This window comes from Oculina patagonica, chromosome 2, assembly GCF_052425735.1.
Source record: "Oculina patagonica isolate OP01 chromosome 2, crgOcupat, whole genome shotgun sequence".
In the NCBI taxonomy this organism is placed as follows: domain Eukaryota; kingdom Metazoa; phylum Cnidaria; class Anthozoa; order Scleractinia; family Oculinidae; genus Oculina; species Oculina patagonica.
In genome coordinates this window covers 42,579,205-42,600,735 of record NC_135759.1, presented here as the reverse complement: position 1 = coordinate 42,600,735, position 21,531 = coordinate 42,579,205, and the positions used below count along the sequence as shown (strand labels likewise).

The following is a 21,531-nucleotide window of genomic DNA, read 5'->3' as shown; positions in this document are numbered from 1 at the left end:
CAAAAATTTCCCGAAATTGAACTGACCAGAAAATAATTTTCCCTAAACATGGCAATGATCAAATAATAGGTAGTCAAAAAAATTTAACATTTGTTTTCAGTTAATTTCGGTGTTGTAGGAAAAAATCTCATTGGAGCATAATGGCACAATTGTTATCCTCCTCCTGATAAAATTTCAACTGGATTGCCTTGAATGAAGAGATCATAAAACTCTGCTCTAATCTGCATATTGAGTGGAGTGGACTTTAAACTGGCGAACTCATACCCAAATCCCTCTCTCATTTACTCTTGCTGTGGGGGATCTGTGCACAAGTTACAGATTGAATTGTATCAAATTAAATATTTTATTTAAGATATTACTACCAGACATTGATCACGAACTGCTTTATTTGTTGTTTTTTTGTTTCCTCCTGTTACAACTTATGATAATCAGATAATCAGCAAGTCCCTTCACTGTTTTTAAAGATAACACATGTAAATCTTGCCCTTATTGTTCAAATCATACTACGGTTATCATGATTCATCTATAACGACCATTGCCGTTGACTTTAGTGTTGACTTCTGTGAACCTATTGGGTTCAAAAACAGCGCAGCCTCCGTGATCCTTACGATGGAATCCAACCAACGGGACGAATTTTCATCTCCGCGCGTTTAGCAGAGTAGTGGTGTCCTTTCCAGGTATACCAGTTTATTCCGTCAGCGTAGGAGGAATGGGCACCATGAAGATAACGACCGTTCAAGTTAGAGCTGTGACATGCTTTGTACCACCAAGCACCGTGATAAATGACAGAGCAGCTACCTCCGCCATGTGAGTCATTGTCACGGTCTTTTGTTGAGAATGGATAACTTTTGTGACCGGATAAGGAATCACCTGCGGTTCCTACAAACACAACAAAGCCTGGGTCACCTGACTAGCTTTTGAGAGAATATATCAAAGGCAATAACTATAAGTGGTACCACAGATAGTGTGCAATTGTATGCAGCCCGAGGGTGGACTTTCAAAATCTTGACAGAAGTCCCTGATGTGTTAGTGGCTTAATGCAAAATCACCTTCTTAAGAGGGATCGGACATTTTTGCTTCAAATTTTAAAAGACGTACCGTGATAAACACAGCTGCAAACCTGCCAACCTTTCATACATCACGATTTATAGAGTTCAAACATCTATTAAGGAACGAGGGTCCAACTCGCTCCTATGCGTGCCTCTAAAAACATTTCACCCAATAATTTCTACCAAACAAGAACTGTGGTTGTATATTAAGAAAGCATACTTCGTCTCGTTATTAAAAAGAAGAAAAAAAGATGCTGCAGCCTTACCGTAATAGGTTCCAAGACTCAACTGATACTTGGACTGTTCACTGGACACAGCAAAATAACCGTACTCAGCGTAGGCCGTGTTTCCGGTAGTGTCCTCCAAATCCACGCGCAGTTTGTATCTCTTGTTGTTGTTTGTGGTTAATCCGTGCAGCTTATCAAGTCCCAGCCAATACTCGCCATTCAAGTGCCCAAACCCCGTTTTGTAGTCATTCCAGCCGCGGTAGAAATCCACAGAGCCGTCCAGTCTCTTCTGAAATACTGTCCAGCCCCCACCGGCAGTGGTCTGGTCACAATACACATCAAAAGGCTGTTGGCCGTCTGGGTTGATTGTGTACACACCGCTAATTAACTGTTTGACCGCAGCTGTAGACGTCAGCGCAGTCTTTTTGATTCACTGAGTGAGAAGCATAAAAGGCTATTTAAAAACAAATATATGAGATGTGCTATCTTCTTTATGAAAAGGAAATTTCAAAATTAGGTAACGTAAGATATATTCAAAGCTGAGAACAATAACTTGCAATTACTTATACAATGAACTATATTTTCATGAATATTTCGTTTGCTGTCGGCTTTGCTCGTCGCAGTTCCTGCATACTCTTTAAATAAATACATTCAAAATGATTTCAAGGGTCCTGCGCGACCTTAAAAAAAATGCTAAAATCATAAAATGCATAAAATTTAATTATCCATTTGAGTGTAGTACACCACACAGTGCAAGATAAACTATCAACACATTTTTTCCTTTTTGTCTTGTTTTTCTCCTTTCTTTGTTTTTTCCTTTGTATTGATAACCGAGGTGGCTACCCCTATAAGCCCGGCGGTTTCTTGGAAGTCTCCTCGCCTTAACACATACTATTAGATATGTAATAACAATTATTTTGAAGCGGCAAATGAATGATGAGGATGATGATGATTATGGTGTTGTTTAGATTTTTGTTTCCATTGTTTGTCGTTTCTTTTGTATTTTTTTAATTTTCTGCCTGTCGCATGGTCTTTTCTCGGCAGTATGCAGAATTTATTTACTTTAATAGTAGAATTGACGATTCCTACAATAAATTGTTTTCGCCGCGCTGGATAAAATCTGAATACGGCAGTGTCACCTGATACAGTACAGGGCTCGTTTCGACCCGAATAAGATGTTGGAAAGAGAAAATTTCCTCTTGATATTGGATATTGAAAATAAAAAAAATATTTAATATCAGTTAAGACTCGCTTTGTTTTGTGTGTCCCTTGCCAAAACACGTAAAGCAATCAGAAACATGGAAAAATATTTAGTTTTACGCCCTGAATGGAGGAAACAAAACAGCGTACCTTAAGGTAACCAGTTTTGCTAAAAAGTAGAGAGTTCGATCGATGCCTTGTCATTGTACTCAGACTGATTCAATAGAAACGGATTTAAGTTTTAATTATCAAAACTTCGCTAATACTCAAAGCATTTTCCTACCTGCTGAACAGTTAGCTTTCGCTCCAAGAAGCAAATCGATCTTTTTCTCGAGGTCTTTTTGCTTGTTGACCAGTGTTTTCAGAAGTTTACAAATAGGACAGCCATTGCCGGTCGTCCGCTACGTTAAGCCAGCTCCACAAACGAGCGATTCACACATGAACTGAAAAAACAAAAGAAATAAAATTCCCTTTAAAATCCGGCCCGCCATTCTGAGAGTTAGCAGTTGCAACTTCCCTTTGAATTGAATTCTGAACGGAGTGTGGGGTGTATCCTTATATTTGTATAGCGGGGATTTAAAATTGAAATTTGCATTGAAAAGCACTAACTGAACGTGATTAATAATGACTAATTGACCGATTTTTGCATGTATTTGTTCAGTCTATGACCTGGGCTAATAAGTTTAAAAAGTGGTTATGATTATACGTGAGAGTTGTCTATAATTTAGGCTCCTTTAGCAGCTGGAATATAGTCTAAGTGTCAATGCGGTGCACGCAAGCATTAAGTATGAGTAGCAAAACAGGACAGAGTTTCCATCTTGTACACAATACGCTCTCACACTATCTAGGTCATTTACTCACTTTCTTGCTCACAAATTATGTCGACTCTTGCGAAATTACTTGCAACCGAATTGAGTATCATGAAGCGTTGAAAAGCACTTAAAGGAAAGTTATTCGCTGCACAGGCGGCCAAAGCTCTCTATCAGATTACCTTTGGACGTGACTCTTGCTTACGAGCGGTGTTGTGTTACAAAGATTCGATTTATAAGGGTTTGTATGGGAAACAACGGTTTTGCTTTAAAAGTAAAAAAAAAATGTATATTTTGTGAATAAAGTTGACTTACCCTGATTCGTTGTTTCATTCTTTGTTGTCTGCCAGCTTCTCAGGTCGATACAACGCGTTTTCGGCGAGTTATCGTTTTTTAGGTGTTCCACTGCTAAAATACGTCACGTCCAAAGGTAATCTGATAGAGAGCTTGGGCCGCCTGTGTTCGCTGTCAGTGATGTCAGACACATTAAAAGCATGTTTATAATGCTTTTCGAATTTTTAGTTTAGTAAATAACCTGAGCTAATATATTTAGCAAATGGCCACCATTATCTGGGAAAACTGTCTGTCAGTTAGGCCTAGTTCAGACATCGTGCTCCTGCCGTGCCGAACTAAATTGCAATTAGGTTCGACTGTAGCACGGCAGAAGTACGACTCTGATTCAGACGTCGTGCCAGAGTCGTGCCAAATTCAGGAGTACTGAATCTACGTAACAATAAGTCAGCGGTGATCCAACAAAAATGACGCCGTTTTCCAAATTTGCAGCAAAAACTCAAAGAAAAGCAACAGAAAAAAACTTTTCCTTTTGCGAGTACGGTGGATGTTTGTTTGTTTGCCCGACTAGTTTCCGAAAACTTGCTTATTTCGGATTCAGACCGGCTAGCTTCTTCTTCGCCCTGCTCTCTGTCATTAGTGTCATCTACTTCGTTGAATGAAACATCCTCGACGTGCTTTTTAGCAGAAAAATATTTATTGTATTCCTTTGGCTGGCCGCCATGATTTTTGCCGTCTGGCAAGAATAAAATTCAATTTGCATACTTCTAAGTATGCAACTGGTGACGATATTAAAACATCGTCACCAGGGTCTTCTCCGTTTTCAAAATGACGGCTAAAAACGGAGAAGACCCTGGGAACGAGGTTGTGCGCATACTCCGTAATGGAGAATTATTCTCGGGTCTCCTCGTAACTCCTCGCGGGAACGTAATCCCGCCAAAATACATTAATATAATTTATGAATTTGGTTTGGTGCGGCAAAAGCACGATGTTTGAACCGCTGCCGTGCCAGAGTCGTGCGGCACGACATGCCGTGTCGAACTAAATTGCTTTGCCGAACTCAATTCAAAAGTTTGATTCAGACGCCGTGCTTCTGCCGTGCTTTTGTCGAACTTAATTCCTGAATTTAGTTCGGCACGGCAGGAGCACGATGTCTGAACTAGGCCTTAGACTTCTTTAGCAGCTGGAGTAGAGCCTAACTGTCAATAGCGTGCACGCCAACCTTGAGTACGAGTCCGCTTGCACGTTCCCTCTAACACGTTCGACACATGCGCAATCACCTGCTGCCGAATTGTGTATCACGTGCTGCATCACGTGGAAGTCCACATGTACTGAATTTTCGATCCTTGCTGCTAATTCCTGTTAAACGTTATTTTTTATTCCGTCTGTTTGCTGTTTTCGTCTTTATCAAACTATTATTTTGAGTTTCTTTTAATTTAAAGATAATTTTGAAAATATCGTGCCATAGCTGCTTTTAGCTAAATACACAAAAACAAGTTTGCATTGACAAGTGCCCTTGACAATGTTTATTTGATTGTATGAACAAACAGCACGTTTTGTTTCCTTTCAAAAGTTTTATTTGATCGTGTAAACTTTGAAGCTGCAATACTCTTTATACAGAAGAATCTTTCGAAATGCCGGAAGTTTTGTAATTCTATGACCAAATCCCCTTATTTAAAGACTAGCACGCCAATCCTAGAAATGAACTGTGAACGAAAAGAAAACTGATGTAGCCTTGCATTTTTAAAGCCTGGATTTAAAATTGATAGTGTGCGTTGAAAAGCACTAAAGGGAAAGTGATTGTCACTGATAAAAGCTGTTTTTAATAAGTTTTCTTTTTCTTTTTTAGCACGTGTTAGTTCAGGTAATATTAACTGAGCTAATGCGTTTAGCAAGAGGCCACCATTATTCGCGAGGATTTTTTTTTGAGTAAGGCTCCTTTAACAGCTAGAGTAGAGCCATGGTTTGCATGTCAACGTTAAGTATAAGTGACAAAACCGGAATGAGAAAGTCTTCTTCCCAAACACTCTGAATCCTCGCTCTCACACTTTCTAGTTCAGTTACTCACTTTCTCGCCCACAAACTAAGGCTTGTTAGACACAAGAGCAATTACCCGCAGCAAAATTGTGTATCACGTGCGTTTCCATGTTTACAAAATAAATGTCCGGGTTTAGTAGACTTCTGGTCGTTTTGCGCATGCTCCAAAGTTCATTCTAGTCCCCAGAGCTCTCGTTTCTTTTGGTCATACTACGTCTTTTTTATACGTCATAACATTTAAAGAAAACGCGTGGCGCTGGGGACGAGGATGTCCAAAGTGCAAGTTCAAAATATGATTGGCATGACAATCAAGACTTAAGACTCTGTGCACGCTCAAAAAGATTGTAACCCGTCAGAGATTCCGATTTTTAAGAAGATGGCAAACGAGGACACAATGTTTCCCTGTCTGCCAGCGCTTGCACAAAATTCCCCGAAATTTTACTGATCAAAAAAGTAGTGCAATAAGTTTATTTCGGTGTTGTAAAAAAAGCCGTAATAGAGCATAATGACACGATTGTTACCCTTCACCTGACAAAATTTGAATTGGATTGCCTTCAATGAAGACTCTATATAACTTTGCACTAATCTACATACAAAAGTTGTGGAAACGACTTTAAACGGGCGGAAGCGGGACATCTGTGTAAAAGTTATAGTTTAAATTATATCAAATTTAAACAGTAGAACCTCGGTATCTCAAAGTCCTAAGGGAAATGAAAAACAGTTTCGAGGTTCTACTGTATTACGACCGTGCAGGAGGACATTTACGGCGAACTGCTTTATTTCTTGTTCTAATTAATTCCTCATGTTACAACTTCGGATAATCACATAGTCAAGTGAACAAGTCCCTTCATTGATTTAAAGATTACACTTGTAAACCTTGCCCTTATTGTTAAAATCATATTACAGTAATCATAATTCACTTATAACATCTATTGACTTAAAGCGCATTGAAAATAAACTGCCTCCGTTATCTTTACGATGGAATCCAATCATCGGGACGAATTTTCATCTCCGCGCGCTTAGCAGAGTAGTGATATCCTTTCCAGGCATGCCAGTTTACTCCGTCAGCGTAGGAGGAATGGGCACCAAGAAGATAGCGACCGTTCAAGTTAGAGCTGTGACATGCGCCGTACCACCACGCACCGTGAAATTTGACAGCACAGTGATCTCCCCATGAGTCATTGTCACGATCTTTTGTTGAAAATGGACGACTTTTGTGACGGGATAAGGAATCACCTGCGGTTCCTACAATCAAAACAGGACATGAGTCACCTGACTCCTCTTTGAGAGAATATTTAAAGGCAATATCTGGGAATGGAACCACTGCCACAATCGTATGCTGCCCGTGGCTGGACTTTTTTTAGAAAATGGATACGATACTTATCGAAATTTTAAAATAAATCCCTAAAAGGAACCACGAAAGGTGTTTCGGCCGTGACTTAATGCAAATTCACCTTTTCCCTTAGAGAGGAATGAGATGTCTTTTATTAGAGGTTTGCTTCAAATCAGGATTCCAAAAGTTACCGTACTGACCACAACTGTAAACATATAAAGCTCTGTCCCTGAAAGGTACTTGCCATTGCCAGACAGCCCGGATTGGGAGTCCTAATTTCCCTTTTTTACCAACCTTTCATGCATCAAGTTTACACTGGATTTCAATCGTCTTTTCAAAAGGAGAGGGCCTAACTCGCTCCTGTACGTGCCTGTTAAAACATTGCGCCTAATGATTTACTCCAAACAAGAAGCATACTTCGTCTCGTCACTTAAAAGTCCCTAGAAAAAAAATACTACATCCTTACCGTAGTAGGTTCCAAGACTCATCTGATACTTGGACTGTTCACTGGACACAGCAAAATAACCGTACTCAGCGTAGGCTGTGTTCCCGGTTGTGTCTTCCAAATCCACGCGCAGTTTGTATCTCTTGTTGTTGTTTGTGGTTAATCCGTGCAGCTTATCAAGTCCCAGCCAATACTCGCCATTCAAGTGCCCAAACCCCGTTTTGTAGTCATTCCAGCCGCGGTAGAAATCCACAGAGCCGTCCAGTCTCTTCTGAAATACTGTCCAGCCCCCACCGGCAGTGGTCTGGTCACAATACACATCAAAGGGCTGTTGGCCGTCTGGGTTGATTGTGTACACACCGCTAACTGTTTGACCGCAGCTGTAGACGTCAGCGCAGTCTTTTTGATTCACTGAGTGAGAAGCATAAAAGGCTATTTAAAAACAAATATATGAGATGTGCTATCTTCTTTATGAAAAGGAAATTTCAAAATTACGTAACGTAAGATATATTCAAAGCTGAGAACAATAACTTACAATTACTTATACAATGAACTATATTTTCATGAATATTCGTTTGCTGTCGGCTTTGCTCGTCGCAGTTCCTGCATACTCTTTAAAAAATACATTCAAAATGATTTCAAGGGTCCTGCGCGACCTTAAAAAAAATGCTAAAATTATAAAATGCATAAATTATCCATTTGAGTGTAGTACACCACACAGTGCAAGATAAACTATCAACACATTTTTTCCTTTTTGTCTTGTTTTTCTCCTTTCTTTGTTTTTTCCTTTGTATTGATAACCGAGGTGGCTACCCCTATAAGCCCGGCGGTTTCTTGGAAGTCTCCTCGCCTTAACACATACTATTAGATATGTAATAACAATTATTTTGAAGCGGCAAATGAATGATGAGGATGATGATGATTATGGTGTTGTTTAGATTTTTGTTTCCATTGTTTGTCGTTTCTTTTGTATTTTTTTAATTTTCTGCCTGTCGCATGGTCTTTTCTCGGCAGTATGCAGAATTTATTTACTTTAATAGTAGAATTGAGGATTCAATAAATTGTTTTCGCCGCGCTTGATAAAATCTGAATACGGCAGTGTCACCTGATACAGTACAGGGCTCGTTTCGACCGGAATAAGATGTTGGAAAGAGAAAATTTCCTCTTGATATTGGATATTGAAAATAAAAAAAATATCTAATATCAGTTAAGACTCGCTTTGTTTTGTGTGTCCCTTGCCAAAACACGTAAAGCAATCAGAAACATGGAAAAATATTTAGTTTTACGCCCTGAATGGGGGAAACAAAACAGCGTACCTTAAGGTAACAAGTTTTGCTAAAAAGTAGAGAGTTCGATCGATGCCTTGTCATTGTACTCAGACTGATTCAATAGAAACAAATTAAAGTTTTAATTATCAAAACTTCGCTAATACTCAAAGCATTTCCCTACCTGATGAACAGTTAGCTTTCGCTCCAAGAAGCAAATCGATCTTTTTCTCGAGGTCTTTTTGCTTGTTGACCAGTGTTTTCAGAAGTTTACAAATAGGACAGCCATTGCCGGTCGTCCGCTGTGATAAGCCAGCTCCACAAACGAGCGATTCACACATGAACTGAAAAAACAAAAGAAATAAAATTCCCTTTAAAATCCGGCCCGCCATTCTGAGAGTTAGCAGTTGCGACTTCTCTTTGAATTGAATTCTGAACGGAGTGTGGGGTGTATCCTTATATTTGTATAGCGGGGATTTAAAATTGAAATTTGCATTGAAAAGCACTAACTGAACGTGATTAATAATGACTAATTGACCGATTTTTGCATGTATTTGTTCAATCTATGACCTGAGCTAATAAGTTTAAAAAGTGGTTATGATTATACGTGAGAGTTGTTTATAATTAAGGCTCCTTTAGCAGCTGGAATATAGCCTAAGTGTCAATGTGGTGCACGCAAGCATAATTGAGTACGAGTAGCAAAACAGGACACAGTTTCCATCCTGTACACAATACGCTCTCACACTATCTAGGTCATTTACTCACCTTCTTGCTCAAAAAATTATGTCGACTCTTGCGAAATTACTTGCAACCGAATTGAGTATCATGTAGCGTTGAAAAGCACTTAAAGGAAAGTTATTCGCTGTCAGTGATGTCAGACACATTAAAAAGCATGTTTATAATGCTTTTCGAATTTTTAGTTTAGTAAATAACCTGAGCTAATATATTTAGCAAATGGCCACCATTATCTGGGAAAACTGTCTGTCAGTTAGACTTCTTTAGCAGCTGGAGTAGAGCCTAACTGTCAATAGCGTGCACGCCAACCTTGAGTACGAGTCCGCTTGCACGTTCCCTCGCTTCGTTCCCTCTAACACGTTCGACACATGCGCAATCACCTGCTGCCGAATTGTGTATCACGTGCTGCATCACGTGGAAGTCCACATGTACTGAATTTTCGATCCTTGCTGCTAATTCCTGTTAAACGTTATTTTTTATTCCGTCTGTTTGCTGTTTTCGTCTTTATCAAACTATTATTTTGAGTTTCTTTTAATTTAAAGATAATTTTGAAAATATCGTGCCATAGCTGCTTTTAGCTAAATACACAAAAACAAGTTTGCATTGACAAGTGCCCTTGACAATGTTTATTTGATTGTATGAACAAACAGCACGTTTTGTTTCCTTTCAAAAGTTTTATTTGATCGTGTAAACTTTGAAGCTGCAATACTCTTTATACAGAAGAATCTTTCGAAATGCCGGAAGTTTTGTAATTCTATGACCAAACCCCCTTAATTAAAGACTTGCGCGCTAATCCTAGAAATGAATTGTGAACGAAAAGAAAACTGGTGTAGCCTTGCATTTTTAAAGCCTGGATTTAAAATTGATAGTGTGCGTTGAAAAGCACTAAAGGAAAAGTGATTGTCACTGATAAAAGCTGTTCTAAATAAGTTTTCTTTTTCTTTTTTAGCACGTGTTAGTTCAGGTAATATTAACTGAGCTAATGCGTTTAGCTAGAGTCCACCATTATTCGCGAGGAATTTTTTTTGAGTAAGGCTCCTTTAACAGCTAGAGTAGAGCCTATCTGTTGATGTTTTGCATGTCAACGTTAAGTATAAGTGACAAAACCGGAATGAGAAAGTTTTCGTCGCAAACACTCTGAATCCTCGCTCTCACACTTTCTAGTTCAGTTACTCAGTCACTTTCTCGCCCACAAACTAAAGGCTGTGTTAAAGTATCGTGGATTCCTAAAGAACAAAAGCTTCACGTTAGACACAAGGGCAATTACCCGCAGCAAAATTGTGTATCACGTGCATTTCCATGTTTACAAAATAAATGTCCGGTTTTAGTAGACTTCAGTCGTTTTGTGCAGACTCCAAAGTTCATTCTAGTCCCCAGAGCTCTCGTTTCTTTTAATAATAATAATCTTTTATTAGGAAGCCTTCATTCACTATACAGTGGTTTTCAGAAAGGTCCTAACTAAGATTAAAAATACTTAATAAGACTATATACAATAAAACGAAAAATACCTAAGAATTAAAAACTATTATTAAAAACTAACTTGAATACAAAAGAAAGAATTAACTAAAAAACCTACTTAGAACGCTACGCTTAAAATTTACAAAATCAAGTGCATTTCTAGTGTCTCTGTCTAGGTTATTCCAGTCTTTCAGAGAGTAATAACACACTCTCTGCTTTCCCCAATTTTTGGTTACATGAGGTAGCCTAAGCATGTCTTTATTCCTTGTGTTATAGCTATGAATGTCCCTGTTAGCTAGTAACTCCATAGAGTGATCCATAAGTCCATTTATACACTTATAAACATATATACAGCGATGATAAAATCTACGTTGTTCTAGGTTAAGCCACTTTAAAGCTACGAGGGCATCAGAAGCTGACGAATAAAGTGGTCTGTCCAGGATGATTTTCGCGGCTTTGTTTTGTAAAACCTGTAGGTCATTCATAAGCTCCACATTGTTCTTGTCGCCAAGACAAGAACATCGTCAGAGATTCCGATCGTCAGAGATCGGATCGATCTCTCGGATCCGATCGTCAGAGATCGTCAGAGATCGTCAGAGATTCCAATCGTCAGAGATTCCGATTTTGGTCATACTACGTCATTCTCGTCCCCATAGCCCTTTCGTTTCTCTTAGACGGCTTGGCACGAGAAAACGGAGGGCTCTGGGGACATAGGATTTTTGAATTAATTCGAATTTTTTTGATTGGCTGTTTAAAACAAAGAATTCCTAAACGGAAGTCGATAACGTAACGACTATCTCATACATGCTTTTGAAACGTCATGACTGCATACACGAAGACCGGAAGTCCTAGAATCTAGGACTGGTAATCCTGTGTCCCCAGAGCCCTTTGTTTTCTCGTGCCAAGGCCCAGCCGGCTAAGAGAAACGAAAGGACTATGGGGACGAGAATGATACTACGTCTTTTACGTCATGACATTTAAAAAACGCGTGGCGCTAGGGACGAGGAATTTTTTTTTTTTTTTTTTTTTTTAATGCATTTATTTAATATCACACGTTACACTGAGAAAGTGAAAAAAAAAAACACAGTTACAAAAAAAAAACAAAAAGAAGATAAAAATACATCAAGTTACACAATTTAACCGATAAAGCCTAACTTACTAACAAATACTTTTAACTAGTCTAAATTTTTATATAAATTTCTCTACACGGTATTTAAAGTTAAGTTTCCTAACGAATTCAATTACCCCAGGCTCTATTTGATTAAGTTTCTGATTGTAAAGGTAATACTTAGCTAATAACATGCAGTAATTTAATTTCTTTTTTAGAGAGTGTCGTTGCAGTTGAGCAGAATTTAGTGATTTACCAAAGAGTAGTTCTTCATCACTTTGCGTAAAGGAGGTGCCGTTTTCTTCATTGAAGTGTTGTAAAACTTTATGAAAGAATTGTTTAGAAAGGTGGCAGTCGATGAAAGTATGACTTATCGAATCTGGATGGCCGCAGTAGGTTCAGTCCGAGTTGTTCGATACTCCAAAGAGGTGAAGTTCCTTTTTGGAGACAAGTATCCTATGAGCAAGTTTGAAGTAAAATTCTTTAAGTTTGTTCTCTTTGCACATAAATTTAATTTGCTTAAAGTAGTTTTTCCAATGAATATCATTTGATGATAGATCTCGTTCCCATTTACTAAGTGCAGTTATTTTGGGAATACTTTTCTTTATAAAAAGCCAGTAATAGTCTTTGTTTTTTGTTTTCGTAAGATCGATCGATATTGTAGGTGACAATTGAAAATTCACACTATCAAGAAAGAGTGACTTATTTAATTGAGCATGTTTTGCTCTTTCTACTAGATGTTTCGGAATTGCAGATATGATTTGGTAATAATTTAAGAAGTTGCACTTAATTGTGTATGTTTGTTTGAATTCTTGAAATGATAAAAACTTTCCGTTCTCGCTGAGAATATCTTGGATAGAGACAATTCCTTCTTCAAACCAGCTTTTTAGAAAAATCGGCCTATTCCCAATGAGAATTTCTTTGTTATTGAACAGTATCATTTCTTGTCCATTGTCACTTTCATACAGGGTTTTAAGTTCTAAAAAGTACCACAATACCTGTTTGTAATCAAAGGTCTCTGTGAGACTACGACTATTTTGCTATGGTTTATCTGTTGGCAGTCAATTGTGGTATGGAGTAGTTCTTTTTAAAGGGTGAATTAGGCTTTTCACTTTGTTTAGGAGTGCAAGTGTTGAAATATGTAAATTTGTGTTGTCCTGGATATTCTGGTTAGTTTATTATTAGGAATGTAGGAACGGTGGAACGGCGGAACGGTGGAACGGTACGGTTGATGGGAGGAACATTATAAAATGCGCATTGACGTATTTTCTTAAAAGGCAGTATGTGTGAATTTTGTAAAACGCAGAAGTGTGAAACATTTTAAAAAGTGGCAACAACAGCTACCAAAACAAAGAACCATTTCAATTAAAAATACGCCAATTTAAGGTAAAGAAGGCGTCGAATAATGATTATTTGGGGGGGGGGGGGTTAGGGTGAAGTGGGGCATAGGTTCGAGATAAAGGAACGCATAAAGCCGAAGTAAGTTAAGAAAGCTGTTAAAAGGGAAATGAAAGTTCCTGAAGTTAATAAGTTTGTACTGAGAAATTTCTAATGGAATCACAAGAACAAGGGGTTTCTATTAAGGTAATTTATCCAAGTCAAACCCTGCTCAAGGTGAGCTGTTGTGAGATGAGCTATCTCACATATCCATATTATATCATATATCTTCAATCCATAACGCCGCAATTTGAACCCGAAAGTGTTTATGCAATACTAATGAGAGCCCCTTTCATTTTGTACCAATTGGAATTTTATCTATTCATACGCAGAAGAACCCAACGAAACCGCTCCACAAAATTTCCGCTCTGCAACCTGAACTTGAGCTGGCTGGCAAATTTAGGAATGAGACTGTTCGCTTGCTGGGACGGTTTTCCTTGGAGAAAACTTGCTGGGATTTTACAAAATATCGATGGTACCTGGGGAAAATGAACCAAAACCTTCTGCTGGCTAAAACAGAAGAAAACGACGCGCGGATTTATAAACGAGAATTTAATAACTGACTAACTTGTATTTGTAAACAATAAAAAGTAATTGTTGACTTTATTTCTATTGTTTCCGTCGGTTATTCTGCTGTCACTGAAGAGGCAAAACAGGTCTCTTTCTTTTCTGTATGTAAATTGAGCATGTGAACGATTTTGAGTCAGTTGAACAGCGCGCTCTGCCCAAAGCTAATGTGTGGCTATCTATAACCAGCGTTTTATGGAATAACTACGTATAGGATAACCAGCTTGACCGACATAGTTCTTGGTGAGTATCGATTGTTCCGTTTTCTCTGCCGATTAAGCAGCCTTGAGCAGTTTGAGGGGCGTTCTATGAATAATATCGTGTTCAAATTTTCAGCTGCCCGGGGCGATGGGATGTAAAAAACACACACAAGTTATTCAACAGCATACGCAACAGACCGAAACACGTGCGAAGCAACAAGAAAGATAATTTAACTCAATTTCTAGCTTCGAATATAGACCCAAATCTCCAAATAACTTTCTCTGACACTCGAAAAACGTTTCAGATCATAATTCCTTCTCAAAGACCATCTTAACGAGCTTTTAAACCCTATTAAAGCTCGTTAGACCGAGACCGCCATATTGCTGAAGGAATAACTTCTGCAAAAATCGTCATGTAAGGCACATTAAAGTTTCTTGGCCGGAATCACTAGGTAATTGGCGGATAAAATTCACTTCCTGTATACCAAATTTGGAGGAGAACGGAAGTAACGCGAATTAAAATAATTTTGGCGATTTACGGTCTAATTAGACCAAAAATCTGTTACAAATTATAAGAAAGAATAAAATTTTGGGTGATAACTTAAAAAGAAGACTTCATCTGTTTAGTTTCTAACTGAAATTTATAAACTGTCGGGCTTGCTTATACCCTACGTCAAAAACGTAATGTAAACCCGGTTACGGATTTTGGGAAGCAGGATCCGTGTTTTCCACCACCTATGTACTCAAACAATTACCGGAAATTCGTTTTATCTTGCTGTGCGTCCATTGTGTAAATTCAAAAGCATCGCTCACGAAAACATACTAACGAGCCTGTTAGCGACTTACTTAATCGCACAGTAGGAAATTCAGGATTAAATACTAAAACTGCCATACCAAAAATTCATAGAATGTATCATACCGTAGAATTGGAATAAAGTGGTAGCTTATCTCTCTAAAAAGAAAAAAAAAACTTCTTTAGCGCAGCTTAGCATATAACGGGAGAATTTTATCTCAACTGGTGTGTCAAGGGGTGTGTCAGCATTGATAACAACTAAGACAACGGAATAGCGTAAACGGCTATAAATAAACACGGCAGAACAAAAGAAAACACGTGTTAAAAAAAATTGAACATAACAGAAGTGAGAGAGAAAAAAAAAGAAGGAAAAGCGTAGCACTTTAAAAATTGTACGTTTTGGCAAACGATGGCAAATGAGTTAACCAGTTACTGATGGCAAAAATCACGAGCATAAATGAGAATTGCCAGATACTGCAACTGCGTTGATGTTTCCCCACTCGCTTACCAACCGCAGTGCGGAAATACTTCAAAGACTAAAAGCGAAACCATGTAGCGATAACTTTATCGAAAAAACATCTGTACCACATGACACTAGCACTCAAGGTAACTCTCTTGCTCCACTGAACATCTGTCTCTTTTCCAGAGTGAATTCTTCCAACGGTGAAGAAAAGTTTATGACAACTGTCAAGTTCAGTGCTATTGAAAACAAATTTATTGAGCAGTAGATAGAGCTCTATTGCTCCTTTAAACTTCGTAAACCGTTGAAAACCACTCCACTCCGCAACAGTTAAAAACCACTGGAATTTGTATCCGTTTATGTTATTTCATCATGTTTCATTAACTTCACTCTTGCCAAACTAAAGCATTAACGTGCGTATCTTTGTACTGATAACTTTGTACTAATGGATAAAACGCACTCTCCAAGAACTTTCCTTTTAATACAAAGAACAAAACGTTTTTAGACAGTTTATGACCGATTTGGCTTGCGTATGCAAAAATTACAGTTATCTTCAATCCATAACGCCGCAATTTGAACCCGAAAGTGTTTACGCAATACTAATGAGAGCCCCTTTCATCACCTACAGCGGAATATGTGACAAGTCACGTCTTTTTAAAACACCAGCTCCCCAGTGTTATGTTGACCCAAACATTGGAAACCACCCCCAAATTGCTTGTGCCGGTCTCACCAGGCTTTGAAAACCAACAAGAAAAATACCATCTTTGAGACTTAAAACGATAAGGAGAAATATAGAATTTTAAAGTGGCCTTAAAACGGAAAACCATGGACTACAGAGTGCTAAAACATTGTTGATGAAGGATTAATTTATCTTTCCTTCCACCGCCGCCATGCTGTAATGGTGCTTACGCGTTTTGAATTCAAAACACTGACTAAATGCAGCTTATCAAATCTTTTAAAAACGAAATGGTAATGTACTGTTATTGCTTTGAACTTGGATGTAATTTTTTGAACGATCGGTAAATCCATTTAGTGTACAATTGACTTCAAGCTGGCTGCTAAAATTAAAACTTCGCTTTCAACATGAACATGTGGATAATTTTGAAGCAATACTAATGAGAGACCCTTTCATCACCTACAGCGGATATGCCCTTTCCCACCCTCCCTGGAGTTTTTTTGGTTCTTCTATTGTTCTATAGATAATAACGGCAAATAAACCAATCAAAATCTGTTTTCTGCGCATATTTTTAGAGAACTCTTGGGGTCCTAGAAGAAGGTTTTTCGTATTATTCCGTGCATTGAAATCGTACAAGGAAATCGTATTTACAAACTTCCAAGGCCTTGTTTTGATTCTGAACAAGAAAAAAAAACATATTTGGGACTTAAAACGGAAAGGAGAAACACTATAGAATTTTAAAGTGGCCTTAAAACGGAAAACCATGGAGTACAGAGTGCTGAAACCTTGTTGATGAAGGATTTATCTTTCCTTTCACCGCCGCGAAGATATGGTGTAATAGTGCTTACAAATGCGTTTTGAATTCAAATCACGGAGTTAAACAAGGACCAATTGCGGCTTCTCAAGTCTTTTGAGAACGAAATGGTAATGTACTGTTATTGCTTTGAACTTGGATGTAATTTTTTGAACGATCGGTAAATCCATTTAGTGTACAATTGACTTCAAAAGCCGGCTGCTCAAATTAAAACTTCGCTTTCAACATGAACATGTGGATAATTATTTCTGCCGTGCAGTACAGCACGTTGCGAAAAATTTCGATACTCTGCCCCTTGTCAACACATTTCTTGACTTCATCCAAACTAAAAATAAATTCTAAACAAAGTTTCTTTCAAGGTTCTCTGTAATTTTTTGGTAATGTACTGTTATTGCTTTGAACTTGGATGTAATTTTTTGAACGATCGGTAAATCCATTTAGTGTACAATTGACTTCAAAAGCCGGCTGCTCAAATTAAAACTTCGCTTTCAACATGAACATGTGAATAATTATTTCTGCCGTGCAGTACAGCACGGTGCGAAAAATTTCGATACTCTGCCGCTTGTCAACACATTTCTTGACTTTATCCGAACTAAAAATAAATTCTAAACAAAGTTTCTTTCAAGGTTCTCTGTAATTTTTTGAACGATCGGTAAATCCATTTAGTGTACAATTGACTTCAAAAGCCGGCTGCTCAAATTAAAACTTCGCTTTCAACATGAACATGTGGATAATTATTTCTGCCGTGCAGTACAGCACGGTGCGAAAAATTCCGATACTCTGCCGCTTGTCAACACATTTCTTGACTTCATCCGAACTAAAAATAAATTCTAAACAAAGTTTCTTTCAAGGTTCTCTGTAATTTTTTGAACGATCGGTAAATCCATTTAGTGTACAATTGACTTCAAAAGCCGGCTGCTCAAATTAAAACTTCGCTTTCAACATGAACATGTGGATAATTATTTCTGCCGTGCAGTACAGCACGGTGCGAAAAATTTCGATACTCTGCCGCTTGTCAACACATTTCTTGACTTCATCCGAACTAAAAATAAATTCTAAACAAAGTTTCTTTCAAGGTTCTCTGTAATTTTTTGAACGATCGGTAAATCCATTTAGTGTACAATTGACTTCAAAAGCCGGCTGCTCAAATTAAAACTTCGCTTTCAACATGAACATGTGGATAATTATTTCTGCCGTGCAGTACAGCACGGTGCGAAAAATTTCGATACTCTGCCGCTTGTCAACACATTTCTTGACTTCATCCGAACTAAAAATAAATTCTAAACAAAGTTTCTTTCAAGGTTCTCTGTAATTTTTTGAACGATCGGTAAATCCATTTAGTGTACAATTGACTTCAAAAGCCGGCTGCTCAAATTAAAACTTCGCTTTCAACATGAACATGTGGATAATTATTTCTGCCGTGCAGTACAGCACGGTGCGAAAAATTTCGATACTCTGCCGCTTGTCAACACATTTCTTGACTTCATCCGAACTAAAAATAAATTCTAAACAAAGTTTCTTTCAAGGTTCTCTGTAATTTTTTGAACGATCGGTAAATCCATTTAGTGTACAATTGACTTCAAAAGCCGGCTGCTCAAATTAAAACTTCGCTTTCAACATGAACATGTGGATAATTATTTCCGGTGAGGGTAAAAGACGGAATGAGTTTGCGGAATGGCATGTGGCATGAGTTGCGGAATGGCATAATTATGCGGAATGTAATTTACGCGGGATGATTCATTGACATAAATTATACTAAAAAGCGCGCCAAATTTTAAAAGAGAAGCCGCCTTGTTAAATACTGCTGGCTCAAACAATCAAGGACTGAGCAGTATGGACGAGGAAACTTCCATAGAAAATCGTTGTAAAGATCATTTCACCGTTCAAATCACCGATTTACGCCGAACAGAAGCAGATAAACTATTTTCGCTATTTGCCGTGACGCTTCCAAGGACTTGAATTATCGACTAGCTGGCGTTGGCCGGAGTACAGTGTGAGTAGTTCTGTTAACATGAATGAAAACTCTCGTCTATTTGCCTCAAAATACAGAACGATATTCGTTCTAAAGCTACGTACTTCAAGGCAAGACACACAACTGTCAAGTTCAACCTATTTGAAGAGAAGTTTTTAAAAAGACAACGGCGAACGCATTTAAATAAATGAAAGCAAGTGACGTGTTGTTAGTCGCCCGCGAAATAATGTGTGACCGTGTCACTGTCTTGTTCCAGGAATCGTTTCTTTCTAAATCAAAACTTGCTAGGGGTGGGAAAATGCTAGTGGTTTCATTGAAGACAACTACTTTTGGTATATTTCTAGCTTTTTATTACAGCGATGAAAAGATCGTGACACGGCTTCTCCGCTGGTGTGACACTATTTACACCGCAGTGGATTTTATCGATGTGCGTCTCGTGATCTTTGCGGTAAAATAAAATGTATGTTTAGCGAATGATTTTCTTTTCCTAAGAGAAAGCCAAGTATTCACAACAAGTAGGCAGTGATAATTACTCGCCGGATTCCTTATCTGCCTTATCGGTAAATCTGCAATGCGAGCTAGATTTGAAAAACGATAGCTTGTTTTTACCGTGCAGTGACTATAGTCACTATATGAAAGTTTCGCTCTACTCGATCGGCAGTCGGTTGCCGCTTTTTTAAGTTAATGTTCAAGTCTTCCACTGAGTTTATATAGTCTTCATAATGGGAGGTGAAAAGGTAGTCTCCTTCGGCGCAGCCCGGCACTCGAGCCGAACCGGGAGCGTTGCGTGATTTCAGCCCGAGCGGCTGCGAAGGAGACTAACGAAAAGCAAGGCTAGTAGACTTCTAATGAAACAAATACACTGTTGTGTTCGTAATCTCTCTGCTTTGTACCCTGTACTTACTGAGGCTGAGATGACATCCGCCAAAACTGGACTTTCTGTCTCGATGTTTTGTTTAACTTATACAGTATTAATAACCGCTACATGAATATTAATACAAAGATGTATCCGAGGCATTTTTCGGTTCGTATAAAGATCTACGGTGGGATGTTTTTTCGTCGTTGTTTTTATCTTTTGACTAAAAGCGATTAACCGTCCACAGAATGGGAAATCCTTAGCATTGGGGAAACACTGGCCGCAGAAATATTTTTCGTAGAGTCCGTGAAGAAGACATCATACGACTGCTATCTTCAATCGATTGTCATCATTAAGCCCGCAGTATTTAATAAAGCGGCTGTTCTTTAAAAATTGGCGCGCTCTTCAGTAAAATTTATGTCAATGAGTCATTCCGCGTAAATTACATTCCGCATAATTATGCCATTCCGCAAGTCATGCCACATGCCATTCCGCAAACTCATTCCGCCTTTTACCCTCACCGAATTATTTCTGCCGTGCAGTACAGCACGGTGCGAAAAATTCCGATACTCTGCCGCTTGTCAACACATTTCTTGACTTCATCCGAACTAAAAATAAATTCTAAACAAAGTTTCTTTCAAGGTTCTCTGTAATTTTTTGAACGATCGGTAAATCCATTTAGTGTACAATTGACTTCAAAAGCCGGCTGCTCAAATTAAAACTTCGCTTTCAACATGAACATGTGGATAATTATTTCTGCCGTGCAGTACAGCACGGTGCGAAAAATTTCGATACTCTGCCGCTTGTCAACACATTTCTTGACTTCATCCGAACTAAAAATAAATTCTAAACAAAGTTTCTTTCAAGGTTCTCTGTAATTTTTTGAACGATCGGTAAATCCATTTAGTGTACAATTGACTTCAAAAGCCGGCTGCTCAAATTAAAACTTCGCTTTCAACATGAACATGTGGATAATTATTTCTGCCGTGCAGTACAGCACGGTGCGAAAAATTTCGATACTCTGCCCCTTGTCAACACATTTCTTGACTTCATCCAAACTAAAAATAAATTCTAAACAAAGTTTCTTTCAAGGTTCTCTGTAGTATAGTAGTCTGAATTCTGTAATTTTGTTAGCGTTTTTAATGCTTTTTCACGAGGCCGCAATTTGAACCCGCAAGTGTTGACGCAATACTAATGACAAACCCTTTCATCACCTACACCGGAATATGTGACAAGTCACGTCTTTAACACGAGATCGAAAGTGTTGACGCAATAATAATAAGAGACCCTTTCATCGCCCACTAAGCGGAAAGAACTCCCTTGAGAAATTAAAACAGTCCCTTGAGAAATTAAAAAAGTCCCTTGAGAGTAGACAAGAATGTTCCAAATTTTGCCCACATCACTCCTAATCTCCTATTTGCTTGTAAACAAGCAAAATAGTCGAAAAAAGGAGGTATATCAGTCTGGTTGAGAAATTTTTTATCGTAATTACAACGTAATAGAAAGTTTAAACCACCGTATTCTCTGAAAAAATGATAGGGAATTGCCTTCCAGTTCTCCTTCCTTGACAGCGCGTCGGTTATCAAAAATCTAGAAATCCAAGTAAGTTTTAATGATTTAGCTATTACCTCCATATTTGGCACACGTAATCCTCCGTCAACATAGTCTTGATACATGACTTGCCTTTTAACTTTGTCCGGATTTTTACACCAGATAAAGTCAAATAGAGAGGTTGTAACTGAAGAGACAGTTTCCGAGGGGATGACTAACTTTGAAGTGGAGTATACTAATTGTGGAAT

General features: G+C 38.3%; 1 protein-coding gene and 2 pseudogenes across 4 annotated transcripts in view; all 3 read right to left on the bottom strand.

Moving 5' to 3' along the window:
* The window catches only part of LOC144642382 (microfibril-associated glycoprotein 4 pseudogene), a 49,117-nt pseudogene that overhangs the window by 24,189 nt on the left and 3,397 nt on the right, over positions 1-21,531 (bottom strand). The window lies entirely within an intron of this gene.
* LOC144641572 (microfibril-associated glycoprotein 4-like) lies at positions 364-9,077 on the bottom strand. Of its 2 annotated transcripts, XR_013568578.1 has the most exons (4): positions 8,841-9,077; positions 7,413-7,802; positions 6,490-6,858; positions 364-479 (listed from the first exon to the last, which is right to left on the bottom strand). XR_013568578.1 is itself a non-coding variant. In XM_078500610.1 (3 exons), the coding sequence occupies exons 1-3, from the start codon at positions 9,046-9,048 to the stop codon at positions 6,587-6,589; spliced, it is 870 nt and encodes a 289-aa protein (XP_078356736.1). In that variant the 5' UTR covers positions 9,049-9,077; the 3' UTR covers positions 6,384-6,586. The 2 variants fall into 2 exon arrangements, 1 of the variants encoding a protein (XP_078356736.1); XM_078500610.1 differs by lacking the exon at positions 364-479 and having other exon boundaries at positions 6,384-6,858.
* On the bottom strand, positions 496-2,996 carry LOC144641640 (microfibril-associated glycoprotein 4-like; annotated as a pseudogene). Its single transcript, XR_013568583.1, has 3 exons — positions 2,760-2,996; positions 1,316-1,709; positions 496-879 (listed from the first exon to the last, which is right to left on the bottom strand). The product of XR_013568583.1 is annotated as a microfibril-associated glycoprotein 4-like (transcript).

What these genes read in the sequence shown, in the direction of transcription:
- LOC144641572 (XM_078500610.1), bottom strand. Translation starts at nt 9,048, where the DNA reads ATGGCGGGCCGGATTTTAAAGGGAATTTTATTTCTTTTGTTTTTTCAG. An exon ending in GAAAGCTAACTGTTCATCAG is followed by an intron (nt 7,803 to 8,840) that starts GTAGGGAAATGC and finishes CTTCTCACTCAG; the next exon opens with TGAATCAAAAAGACTGCGCT. An exon ending in GAGTCTTGGAACCTACTACG is followed by an intron (nt 6,859 to 7,412) that starts GTAAGGATGTAG and finishes TTTTGATTGTAG; the next exon opens with GAACCGCAGGTGATTCCTTA.